The 12,459-nt window shown below is 38.7% G+C and overlaps 2 protein-coding genes across 2 annotated transcripts; both read left to right on the top strand.

Annotated features, from left to right (window-relative positions):
* The first annotated feature begins 149 nt into the window (after positions 1–149).
* Positions 150–7,383, top strand: Pi3k92e (phosphatidylinositol 3-kinase 92E). Its single transcript, XM_071777300.1, has 10 exons — positions 150–860; positions 1,674–2,132; positions 2,209–2,646; positions 2,734–3,164; positions 3,245–3,532; positions 3,607–3,885; positions 4,014–4,283; positions 4,352–4,666; positions 4,754–5,216; positions 5,312–7,383. The coding sequence occupies exons 1-10, from the start codon at positions 696–698 to the stop codon at positions 5,441–5,443; spliced, it is 3,240 nt and encodes a 1,079-aa protein (XP_071633401.1). The 5' UTR covers positions 150–695; the 3' UTR covers positions 5,444–7,383.
* Positions 7,384–7,502: 119 nt separating this feature from the next.
* On the top strand, positions 7,503–12,138 carry LOC139812459 (protein white-like). The gene is made up of 10 exons (XM_071777301.1): positions 7,503–7,634; positions 8,964–9,201; positions 9,290–9,600; positions 9,806–10,004; positions 10,100–10,238; positions 10,302–10,638; positions 10,982–11,113; positions 11,239–11,467; positions 11,555–11,660; positions 11,738–12,138. Exons 1-10 carry the CDS (start codon positions 7,503–7,505, stop codon positions 12,009–12,011), a joined length of 2,097 nt encoding a protein of 698 aa, XP_071633402.1. The 3' UTR covers positions 12,012–12,138.
* Positions 12,139–12,459: the final 321 nt, after the last annotated feature.

Here is a 12,459-nt window from a genome sequence, read left to right as displayed (position 1 = left end):
TAGCAGTCGAACGTGATTGGCTCTTACTTTTAGAACCAACCAATCAACGCAGAGTGTTGATAAGACGAACTCAACAGTTGTGTTTGCTGAACGCGGCCATTGACGACTGCGCATCCTTGGAAATGCTACACCTGTCTTTTTATATCACATGGTCGCTGGTTGAACGCGAGGTAAATAATGGCGGAATCGTGCATTGTTATTACGTGTAGACGATAATGGTTATTTGTATCTTGGCACGTAAATGTACAAAGCATCGGTCCTGTTTAAAAAGATGCGCCAGTTGAGACGCGTTTTTTGCGCCACGTCGCAAATGTGAGAGGCGACACCCGTGGCGCGAGAGAGTGAGTGTGCGTGTGTGTGCGTATGCATATGTGTGCGTGTGTGGTGAGAGAGGGAAGGAGGGAGGGAGAGAGTGAGAGAGCGCCTCACGGTTGTGTCGTAATTCGGAGTAAACAGCAACGTACCCAGCGAGTACCCTCGACGTTACGACCAGTTACGACATCCGTTTTGTTTCCTACCGCAAACGGGCAGGATGTGCCGCGGTTTCGTCGTGCAACATGAACGGTTTAGGAGATGTCTCTGATAACGCTTCCGTCTCCCCCTGTGATGTGAGGGAATCCTGACGTACGTGGTGCTCGCCCACCGTACGTGCGTGTTAACTTGTGCCTGACGGAGTACCGATTTTGTTGTCCATCATGGTGCACGGTAATATACCGAATGCATACAAATATAACTTTTGGGCGGAGCGGCCCGGGGACGCGCACGAGCCCGCAGTGGTGGAACTCACGTGCCTGATGCCAAACGGTGTTGTCATACCGTTTGAGATCAATCGCAATATTACCTTAGATCAGATCAAGGAGGTGAGTATACATTGCGCATACAATGTATCTCTGTAGGGAAAAAAACAACCATTCTTTCTCTTTCCCTTTTAACCTTTTGACTGTGCCAGCGGAATGCATATTTGCATGTGATTGCCACCACATGGCAGAAATGTGTGCTTGAATAAAAAAAAAAATAAAAGGTTACATTTTGCATCTTAGGCTGCATTCTGATATTTACTGTCACTAAAAATCTATATTTTATGTCACATATATATACACTATAGATTTTCGGTACTGACAGTGAATATCAGAACGCAGCCTAAGCGAATTCGAGCGCTTGCACTAGTGCGCACCAAGCTTGTTTATAATCTGTTCATATATTTAACATCGCTTAAATACACATTTAAAAACTTTTTAGCCAATTAAACAATCTGTATGGATGCCGTATAGATCATTTTACTGGCTACGAACCATTTCAGAAAGTATTTAAGATGATCTGTAAATATAAGAATTGACTAAGAACAAGTCTTAATACACATTCAGTGTGCGCTAGTGCAAGCACACAAATTCGCTATTAGTTGTATAGTATAAAAACAGAAGTGTATTTATTTTACAGTAACTTAACAATAATAGATATATTCAGGGACACATACGTCGTTCTAATAAAAACATTGATATGGAGTTTATTTTATGTTTATTAAAATTTGCAACTATTTAATAGATACATACATATTTTACATTGTGAGCACAAATAAATATTCATAGGTCAATGCGTATGAAGTATTCCAAGTCACACAGTTAAAGGGTTGCTACATAAACATGCAGAAATATAAACTGATTGATACTTGACAGGATCTGTGGGACGAGGCTAGCAAGTATCCTCTTCATGGAACATTGAAAGACGCGCCGTCATATGTATTTTCGTGTATTAACTCGAATGCAGAGATAGAAGAATTGCGGGATGAAACAAGACGTCTCTGTGATATAAAACCCTTTTGTTCGGTATTAAAAGTTATAGAACGTGAGGGTATAAAAAGTGATAGGAACTTAGACTCGCAAATTGGTGTCCTAATCGGTAAAGGACTGCACGAGTTTGCCGCCTTGAAAAATTCCGAGGTCAACGACTTCAGATGGAAGATGCGGCTCTTGGGGGACGACGTGGCGTTAAGTAGACAGAAGAGATGCTGGATGGAAAAAGTGCGTTATCAGTTTCCTTCGAGGATAGCGCCGACGCCTACTGTACCTAAGAATATTGAGATCCGTTTGAAGGACGGAAATATCGTTTTAGTTACTAAATTCGAAAATTCGGAGGTAAGGCAAAATTATTTCATCTGGAATTTGGAACTACCGTTTGGACAAATTCTCATTTAAATTGACATTGTTGCAGGCATCGTTTACCTTTCAAATAGCGCATACTACTACGCCTCCTGAACTGCTCGAAGCAATCCTGAACAAAAGGGCAAATACTCTGAAGACTCGCGGCGAACTACCAAGCGACTTTACGCTTAAAGTTTGCGGGCAGGAAGAGTATTTGATCGGCGATAATATTCCACTCATACAATTTGGCTATATTCAAGATTGCTTAGCGAAAGACATCATGCCTACGCTGGTTACTCTCAGCAAACAGAGTGTACCTGTGGACCAAGATAACGCTTTCGACAATCCGGACGTGGATACATTGCAACGTACGAAACCATCGTCCTCTACGTTAACGTTACGTAAAAAGGGCAAGCATATCTCGGTGTGGAAAATTGAAGAACCTTTTATTTTCACCGTGAATGGAATTTCTCGACTTAACTGCGATGCCGCGCACCGTACTGTAGAGGTATGCTTCAGTGTTTCTTTGAAATACGACACTTTGAAATAAGATTACTTGAAATTTGTGTAATTTCTGTTTCTTTGGTATATACAGATTGGACTGCAAGCTGGCCTTTTTCACGGTGGAAAATCTCTTTGCGAAAGTCAGAAAACCAAAGAAATTATTGTAAGTTCCGATGGTAGTTGTGAATGGGAAGAAACTCTCAAATTCGACATTAAAGTCAGGGATATACCACGGATGGCACGGCTGTGCTTTGTATTATACGAAATCAGTAAAACTGCGAAGGGTTTAAAAAGCAGGAAACTGATTAGGGATTCAAAGCAAGAGTTCTTCATAAATCCTTTATGTTGGGCGAATACGACGATATATGACTTCAAGTCCCAATTAAAAACGGGTGCTATGACATTATACACATGGACATATGCGGAGGATATACAAAATGATGATTTGCTTCATCCTCTTGGAACAGTAGTCTCCAATCCACACATAGACAGGGCAGCTGCTCTCATGTTAACATTTCCAAAGTAATTATTTTCTAGTTGAGAAAGTGATGTAATGTATCTGTACATTACGTTATGCATTATATGTGCTTATTATTTTCTAGTTATGGAAAAGATCAATGCGTCCTCTATCCTACGCCAGAAAAAATGGTGGAATATGCTGAATCATTGCGAGAACAATCTAATGAGCGCTTGGGTAAAGACGAATTAAATCAGGAGTCTGATGTTAGTCAACAATTGGAACAATTGAGATTACTAGCAGATAGGGATCCGCTGCACGAATTACATGAACAAGAGAAGAAGACGATGTGGGCGTTGAGGCATCATTGTCTTCGCGAAATCCCGACACTTTTGGCTAAACTATTACAATGTGTCGAATGGAACGATCATAGGTAAGAAATTAATTGATTGATTATTTGTATAAAGCTAACAAGATGACAAAACAAAAATTTGTAAACATTTATAGAGAAGTTGCGGAGGCCACGGCGCTCGTACAACAATGGCCAAAACTGCCAGTAGAGAAAGCGTTGGAGTTGTTAGACTACGCTTATGCTGATCAAAACGTCAGAAATTTCGCCGTTCGCTGTTTAAGAGACGTTACCGACGACGATCTCAGTCTTTACTTATTGCAGCTGGCTCAAGCTTTAAAACATGAAAATTATTTGGCGTGTCCTTTGACAGAATTTCTCTTAAAGCGGGCACTTAATAATCAGAGGATAGGTCATTTTTTATTTTGGCATCTCAGGTCAGTGACATTTTTTACATGATATTGTTTGTGCCAATTTATTATAATTTACAATGGAGTCTCGTGTTATTCCTTATATTTTATAATTTACGATTTACTCATTATTTGTTTTTCGAAAATTGTATTAGGTCAGAAATGCAGGTTGGGGCAGTATCCGTTCGGTTTGGTCTCATACTGGAAGCATATTGCAGAGGAAGCCAACAGCATATGCTATCATTATTTAAGCAGATGAAATGTTTGGAAAAATTAAGGAGTGTTTCGCAACAAGTGAAGCAAAAGAAGGATCGCAAGGCGGCTCTTCAGGGCTTTCAGGACATTATCCAGGAAGCGCATTGCCAGGAGGCGATATCCGACGTTCTTAATCCTCTCGATCCGAGTTTTAGATGGAATCACATCAAGTGCTTACTATTCTCACTCGTTAAACATGTTATTTTTCACACATTTCTTATATCTTCTATTCTTTTAGAATTGAGAAATGCCGTGTAATGGACAGTAAGATGCGTCCCCTCTGGCTGGTTTTCGAGAATAGTGATCCTTTTGGCGAAGATGTTTACTTAATCCTCAAACACGGAGACGACTTAAGACAAGACATGTTGACGCTTCAGATGCTACGTATTATGGATAAGATCTGGAAGAAGGAAGGTTTGGATTTACGTATGAATCCATATGGTTGCATATCTACGGAGAACAGAGTCGGGATGATAGAGGTGGTGCTAAATGCGGAAACAATCGCAAACATTCAGAAGGAAAAGGGCACGTTTTCCGCAACGGCGGCTTTCAGGTAAATAACGCGTTACGAAATATCGATATAATTTGTCAAATACGTGTCGGTGAGACTTCTTTACAACTTCTTTGTCTATATTTACAGGAGAGGTTCCTTATTAGCTTGGCTAAAGGATCATAACCACACGGAAGCGGCGTTGAATAAAGCAATCGAGGAATTTACTTTGAGTTGTGCAGGTTACTGTGTGGCGACGTACGTTCTTGGGATAGCCGATAGACATTCTGACAATATAATGGTTAAAAAGACTGGACAACTGTTTCACGTCGATTTTGGTCACATTTTGGGTCACTTTAAGGAGAAATTTGGATTCAGACGCGAACGAGTACCCTTCGTTCTGACCAATGACTTCGTACACGTCATAAATAAGGGTCAAACGAAGAAAGGGCACGCTGCCGAGTTTCAAAGATTTCAGAATCATTGCGAGCAAGCCTTTTTGGTTCTACGCCAGCACGGAGGACTTATATTGTCTCTATTTGCTATGATGATATCCACCGGGCTGCCTGAACTCTCGTCGGAGAAAGATCTGAATTATCTTAGAGATACCTTGGTACAGTGACATTCAGATGCATTAATATACAATTAAGACGATATATATTATTATAAATGGGTACATTCAAATAATGCATTTAAATGTGTTTACAGGTCCTAGAAATGTCCGAAAGTGAGGCACAAAAACATTTTAGAAGCAAATTTGATGAGGCCCTCTGTAACTCATGGAAAACGTCGTTGAATTGGGCGTCGCATAACATGTCCAAGAACAATAAGACTACATGAACAGCAACAATCGCCGATAGCGTGAGAGATCCTACGCATCCAAGAATGCTGTCATGACGTCATCGGACTTTACGTCGCGTTACAAATTGTAATGTTAAGATGTACGCTGACATACTTGGCAAGCGTGTCACGTTTGGCCGCTTGTCTAAGACTGGAAAAAAAAAAGAAATAAAGCTGTCGCTTTTGACAGGCCTTGTCGTCAAGATTGGAAATCGACGACCATAATCAGTATTTGAGACTGTATAAGGCGATCGTTGCTGCTAGTGTCAACGTGATAGGACTTGTACTATCGAGAGGTGACTTAGTAGAATGATTTCTCGAGAATCTGATACATTCGTACAGTTTAGAGCTCTACTTTGTGCAGCACAAGCAGTCGGTACCTACGTTCAATATAATACTTTTTTAAATCACGGACGTACGGTACATATCAATTGAACAAAATCCTTTTAAGTTCTCCTTGATTGAAACTCAATTTAAGATGGAATTCTATGGATTCTAAATTGTTAAAGTTAATCTCGTAAAACTATTTTCATTTTATTAGTCAATTAAACCTTGTTAAGTTAGATATTATTCTAAAATTGTTTGTCACGATACGCCGAAAGCCTGTGATGGTATATGTATGATATACATGCGAATATTACTTGCAACAATAAACTGCTAGGTATCTGCTGTATTTGATTGATCACAAACGTAACAAGAAAAGACATGCGCCGTTGTTTAATTCGAAAAAGCGAAAAGATTTGATGATTGTTCAGATAACGGATGATATGATTTATTACGTACCATTGATAACGACAGTGTGATAATCCAAAGCAATATCTATTTTGTGAAATTGTCCGTAACAGTAAAAGTATCATGACCAAGTGATCGGCCTGGGACGATCTTAATTGAAATAATCGAATATTTCCATTAAATATGATTGCGCGAATGACCTGCGAATTAATTGCCGATCCGTGTAAATACGCTCCGTCGACCGAGGATATTTTTTTCCCGTGGTTTTCTTACGTTTATATTTAAAAACTTGTATCTCGTTTAACGAAAAAAAAAATAGCGATACGTTTCGTGCTGGTAAAACTAGTAAAATTTCTTAATTACTATCACGCGTGATGTCGTGTTTGAAATATATATACGTGAAAATAAGGAAAAAAAGCCACTACGAGAGATATATATTTTGATAAATATACCGCAATATATTATTATTATTATTATTATCCACATATTAAGCGATAGTTAAATCAATAGGGCCACTCATACTTCAGCGCTGTCCTACGTAATAGACCGCTATGCTTTCTAAAACGGCTCTAAAACGCACGACCGCACGCGCGATCCTCACAATGTAAGATAAGATAATGATCTCTAATACACTAGAAAGAAATAAATAATGTTGCAGACTGCGTCAATGCTGCACATATCCATATCATCATCATCTTACTAGCGCATTATATTTAAATTGTCGAGAGATAAACGAGAGAAAACGAAAACTTTATACACATAACATTATAGATATAATACACGTATGTACATCTTCAAGTCTCTGAATTTTATTTCTCAGTGCTGCTTTTGATTTCTTTGTAGACGGATTTGCGCGGCGGCCCTATCAGAGCCGTAGATAGGGCTGTAAATATGCAATACGGGAACTGATGGAGAGGGGCATACGTTCTTTCAACCACGCTCTCTACACGCGTATATACGCATGTTCTTTCACGTCATACGCAGGTGTACACACATCCGCGATACCGCAATCCGGAGGAAAAGAAGCCGGCTCCGTTCGTCGAGCGTATTTTCCGTTACACCATCTCGGGCAAGAATCACTTGCAATCGGCAATTTTTCTTCTATCGTCTCGTAACAGTAACAGAACATGTAATTTTATACAAAACGTGGATAAATTTTCTGTATTGATCAGTGTCTGTTGTAAATAAAACCAACTCTGAAGTCTGAATTTTCTTTAATTGTAACCGTTTTGGAGGATTATGCGAATCATTATGCGAATTATTGCGGAAAAGCATTCTACTCATTATTAGATTAGAGTCCGCTGTATTTTAATCAGTGTACCTGTCGATGCGTTGGAAAGACGAGCAGCGGAAGTATAAGAAAATGACGGCTACCGAGGAAACGGAGCCGTTGATAGCTACGACGTCGGTATCTTCCGTCAGTAAGACTCAAAGAGTCACTTATCATACAATTTCTTTCGTAAGTACAACAAGCAAGATATTTATGTCATGTGATATAATTATCGTGTCCTCCCAATGCAGTGTATGAACGAACACGATTCCGAGTTGATGCAGCAATATCCTGTGATAAAAATAATTTTTAATTGGAACGCATTATCGCACGTTTTCTTTTATCTTACCTTACGTAAATATTTTATTCTCATACATCCCTGAAAGTTACCTTAAACTCAGCGCAGACGATACTCATGTCTATGGCTTCGATTCTCTGATCGATTATTATTTGTATAGTGTAAGTATATAGTGTATTATTAGGAGCACTTTCTTTTTTTTTAATTATTAAATACCAAGGTTCGAATAATCAACAATTGAAATTAATTAGCGTTTTGATAAATTAGTTTTTAATAGTGTTAGAGATTGGAAGTGGAAAGATTGCAATAAATGATAGGTTTTCCAATATTTTTATAAAGGAAGAAGCGTTTCGAAATTAACTAAAGAGAAATTATACTGAACTCAAATCTTTGACTATTAGGGGAAAAAATGCTTGTGGGCCAAAAATTCTCTTGACAAAAAATTTAATAAAATTATGAAAAGGTACTTTTTGGGAATTTTTTTTGAGTCGCTAAATTTAAATTTCTATTAAAATTTAGATTTAATTTTAAAAATTAGATTTATATTTTAAACGTAAGTATTTTTATACAAATTCTTATAAATGAATTTTTATATAAACCGAACGATATTTTGAATTTGTTGACCGTCATATTGAATCTGTCATTTAATTGAAATAACAAATTTCAATTTTCAAAACGGAATCAGCGGCTTCAAAAACCCTTCAAAATTTTTTATGCAAATTGAACTATATTTTGAGTTAGTCCTCATCAAGACCGTAGTGCCCATTATATTGAATTTGCCATTTTGAATTCTTGAATTTTTATTTTAAATTTGAAATTAGCGGTTTTAAAAACTTTTAAATTTAAATTTTTAATCAAACAGTTTTTTGTATTTTCGGTTTGCCATATTAGATCCGCTATTTTTAATTTTGTAATTGTGATTTTAGATTTGAATTAAGCGACCCCATAAACATAAAAATATAGTATCCCCTTCTAATTGTTCTGCTACTCAAGTTTTTTTTTTTTAATGTGCGGATATTTCCATCATGTGTGAGAGGACTTTTGATCAGTTTTATCTTTGTGGATATTTTCGTCGTTGACAGTCAAGGAGTTAAAAAAATATATACGATAACTTCTAAATACTTTACATACAATGGAAAAAACACTAGTAAAGATGTACCTGTTTCAATACATTAATATTTACACTGAAATAAAGTTAAAAACGTTTATAATCGTTGTAGGAAGGTAATGAAAGAGATACGTTGCACGGCGGAAGCACGGCGGAGACCTCCTTTAATCTTAAATCGATTTCGAACGTTTCAACAACCGTAGATTTCAACAACGAAAATTTCGGCAACAATATTACGTACACGTGGAGCGACGTAAACGTGTATTATAGTGTGAAAAATGACAGAATTTGGGATCGGTTGATGTTCAGGACTAGAAAATCCGTCGCGCAGAAACACATATTAAAAGATGGTAAAAAAAAAAAAATTTTTTTTTCGCTTATCTTTTATGTATTTGCGACGTTTTAGTTTTCACTGTATTTCGAAATAAATTATTCTAGTATGTGGAGTGGCTTATCCTGGCGAGCTGCTCGTAATCATGGGTGCGTCAGGCGCAGGCAAGACAACTTTGTTGAACGCATTGACGTTCCGTTCAACACGCGGACTATCTGCGTCCGGTTTGATGGCTGCCAACGGCCAAAGAATATCGCCGGGTATCCTTACCTCGAGGATGGCCTATGTTCAACAAGACGATCTGTTCGTTGGCACGCTGACCGTTATGGAACATCTAATGTTCCAGGCGGCAGTGCGGATGGATCGGCAAATCCCTCGTAACCAGAGAATTAAGCGAGTTAGCGAGGTCATCGATGAGGTAGTTTGATCATGTTGTTGAACGTATCAGGAGATATCTTTAATTATTACATGCAAAATGCAAGTGAGAAAATACTAGAACTAGAAGATCTTTCGCTTGTTAATTGCTCTTATTATTAAATGGTTAAACTGTTAAACTTCAGCTTCAGTTTTATTTTATCCACTCACAGGATGTATACATTTAATGACATCTTTTTTGAAAGCAGCTCGCTCTTTCGAAATGTCGAAACACTGTGATTGGGATACACGGCAGGGTGAAGGGCCTTTCAGGAGGCGAGATGAAGAGGTTGTCCTTCGCTTCCGAGGTATTAACCGATCCTCCGTTGATGTTCTGCGACGAGCCGACGTCGGGCTTGGATTCCTTCATGGCTCATCAGGTTGTCTCCATTCTGAAAGCATTGGCGGGTGAGTTTGAGCCGATACAAGATTTTTATTCTACGAGTAAAGCTATATTCTGCATTCAGTGTTTAAAAAGAATTAATAAATAAACGATTTAACAGCACGTGGTAAAACAATCGTTGCGACTTTACATCAGCCCTCTTCGGAGCTGTTCGCTATGTTCGACAAGATTCTGTTGATGGCCGAGGGAAGAGTCGCCTTCATGGGTACAGCCGCGCAGGCTTGCACTTTCTTCAAGACGTAAGTTCATTTATTAAAAAGCTTTATTTCTAAACCATTTCAAATTTACATTTTGTTTCACAGGCTCGGTGCCGCCTGTCCCAGCAATTACAACCCTGCTGATTTCTTCGTGCAAGTGTTGGCCGTGGTGCCGGGACGCGAGTTAACTTGTAGACACGCCATCGAAACGACGTGCGATACTTTCCGGAGAAGCGAATACGGTGCGAGTATCGCCCTAAAGGTCGAAGCCGTCCACGGCGAATTCGAGGATACCCTCAAACGGTTCAAATACTCCAAGAATTTCGGCCAATCGGTTTACAAAGCGAGTTGGTGCGAACAATTTCGCGCGGTTCTGTGGCGATCCTGGCTGTCAGTGATTAAGGAACCGATCCTCATTAAAGTTCGCCTGTTACAAACGATCGTATGTTTCTCCTCCAACATTATTAATCTAGTTACAAAACGAAAGAGAAGATTAAAATACAGTCTGCTTGTGATTAATAAAATATAATTTATCAATCTAGAGAAAAGGCCATTTACGGTCAGAACTAAATCTTGGTTGCATGCCTAATAATATCGCGTGAATCTACATGAATACGTAATTATGTACAATTCATCGCCTTAGTGATGTAGGAATGAAATAATTTTTATTTAAACCCCCTTTTTGACGCTTATTCGCGTTCACGAATGATCATGTCATTGGCAACGACGTATAAAAACAGACAAAGAACAGTTATAAAAGAACATACTCGAATTTTCTGTTGTAGATGGTCTCGCTGCTAATCGGTGTTATTTACTTCGGCCAGCAAATAGATCAGGATGGCGTGATGAACATCAACGGTGCCCTATTCATCTTCCTCACCAATATGACTTTTCAGAATGTCTTTGCAGTCATTAACGTGAGAATTTAAGACGTAAAACATATAAACAATCGAGTTACACTTGCAAATTCGGTTCCGATAATTATCAGAAACAGCATGAGAGAACGTTCAACAAAGCTAAACTATATCCGTGCTGTGTACAGGTGTTCTGCGCCGAATTGCCGATATTTCTTCGCGAGCACAAAAATGGTATGTATCGCACCGACGTCTACTTCATCTGCAAGACTCTAGCGGAAGCACCGATATTCTTAGCAATACCGCTGATCTTCACCGCTGTCGTTTATCCTATGATCGGCCTCTATCCAGATGTAAAGCACTTCTTTATCGCTACTGCTGTAGTAGCTCTCGTAGCCAACGTGTCGACTTCATTTGGTAATCGAGAGCTTACGAAACATACGCATCGCGCGCGTCGTTTTTAATTAATTTTTTTTTAAATAATCGCTGTCTTTCCTTTTACAGGCTATTTGATATCTTGTATCAGCAACAGCGTATCTATGGCTCTCTCCGTCGGTCCACCAGTCATAATACCGTTCTTGCTTTTCGGCGGCTTCTTTCTAAATACAGCGTGAGTATATTTCAAATCGTCTCGATCAATAATAACTAAAATGCTAATTGAAATACTGATTTTTCCGCGTGTAACAGGTCTGTACCGTCCTATTTCGTGTGGTTCTCGTATTTATCTTGGTTTCGTTACGGCAACGAGGCACTTTTGATCAACCAATGGTCAGAGATCGATTCTGTAGCGTGCACCAGAAGTAACGTGACGTGTCCAAAATCGGGACACATGATTCTCCAAACTTTCAATTTCAAAGAAGAGGACTTCTGGATGGACATCCTTTGCTTGTTCGCGCTTATCGTCGCATTCCGCTTTCTGGCTTTTCTCGCGCTACTGTCAAAAACTTGCCGTTCACACTAATCTTGTCATCGTCATCTTTAATTTATCCTTTATCCATTTATTATTTTAGACGTCAAGACATCTATATACAAGAACCAGTAGTTTGCTCTAATGCTGCGTGTATTTTTAATAAACAATTTTAATAAAATTGTCTGTCTTGGTGTATTGACTTTAGTAGTGCCTACGCCAAAAAAATATTTACAATAAACGAATTTTACAACTATATAGTATACATTTACATAATAGTCGGAGAGCTGACGACACTTTTGGCCAAGTGATTTTGTATAAAATACAATTTTTTGTTTTAACCTGTGTGGACGACTTTCCTTTGATAATCCGAACACCTGGCTGGCCGCACCTGGGGAGTTTAGAAGTACGCAGGTGAGAAAAAAAAACAGATTTTCAAGTCATAGTATAAGTCTCACTTGGCCAAAAGTGTCGTCAGCTCTTAGACTATAATGGGCAAATT

Source organism: Temnothorax longispinosus, chromosome 4 (assembly GCF_030848805.1).
Source record: "Temnothorax longispinosus isolate EJ_2023e chromosome 4, Tlon_JGU_v1, whole genome shotgun sequence".
NCBI lineage: Eukaryota > Metazoa > Arthropoda > Insecta > Hymenoptera > Formicidae > Temnothorax > Temnothorax longispinosus.
The sequence above is the reverse complement of the archived record's forward strand: the minus strand, read 5'-3'. Positions and strand labels throughout refer to the sequence as shown.

What these genes read in the sequence shown, in the direction of transcription:
- LOC139812459 (XM_071777301.1), top strand. Translation starts at nt 7,503, where the DNA reads ATGCGTTGGAAAGACGAGCAGCGGAAGTATAAGAAAATGACGGCTACC. An exon ending in CTTATCATACAATTTCTTTC is followed by an intron (nt 7,635 to 8,963) that starts GTAAGTACAACA and finishes TAATCGTTGTAG; the next exon opens with GAAGGTAATGAAAGAGATAC. An exon ending in GAAACACATATTAAAAGATG is followed by an intron (nt 9,202 to 9,289) that starts GTAAAAAAAAAA and finishes AAATTATTCTAG; the next exon opens with TATGTGGAGTGGCTTATCCT.
- Pi3k92e (XM_071777300.1), top strand. Translation starts at nt 696, where the DNA reads ATGGTGCACGGTAATATACCGAATGCATACAAATATAACTTTTGGGCG. An exon ending in GTCGAATGGAACGATCATAG is followed by an intron (nt 3,533 to 3,606) that starts GTAAGAAATTAA and finishes AAACATTTATAG; the next exon opens with AGAAGTTGCGGAGGCCACGG. An exon ending in ATTATCTTAGAGATACCTTG is followed by an intron (nt 5,217 to 5,311) that starts GTACAGTGACAT and finishes ATGTGTTTACAG; the next exon opens with GTCCTAGAAATGTCCGAAAG.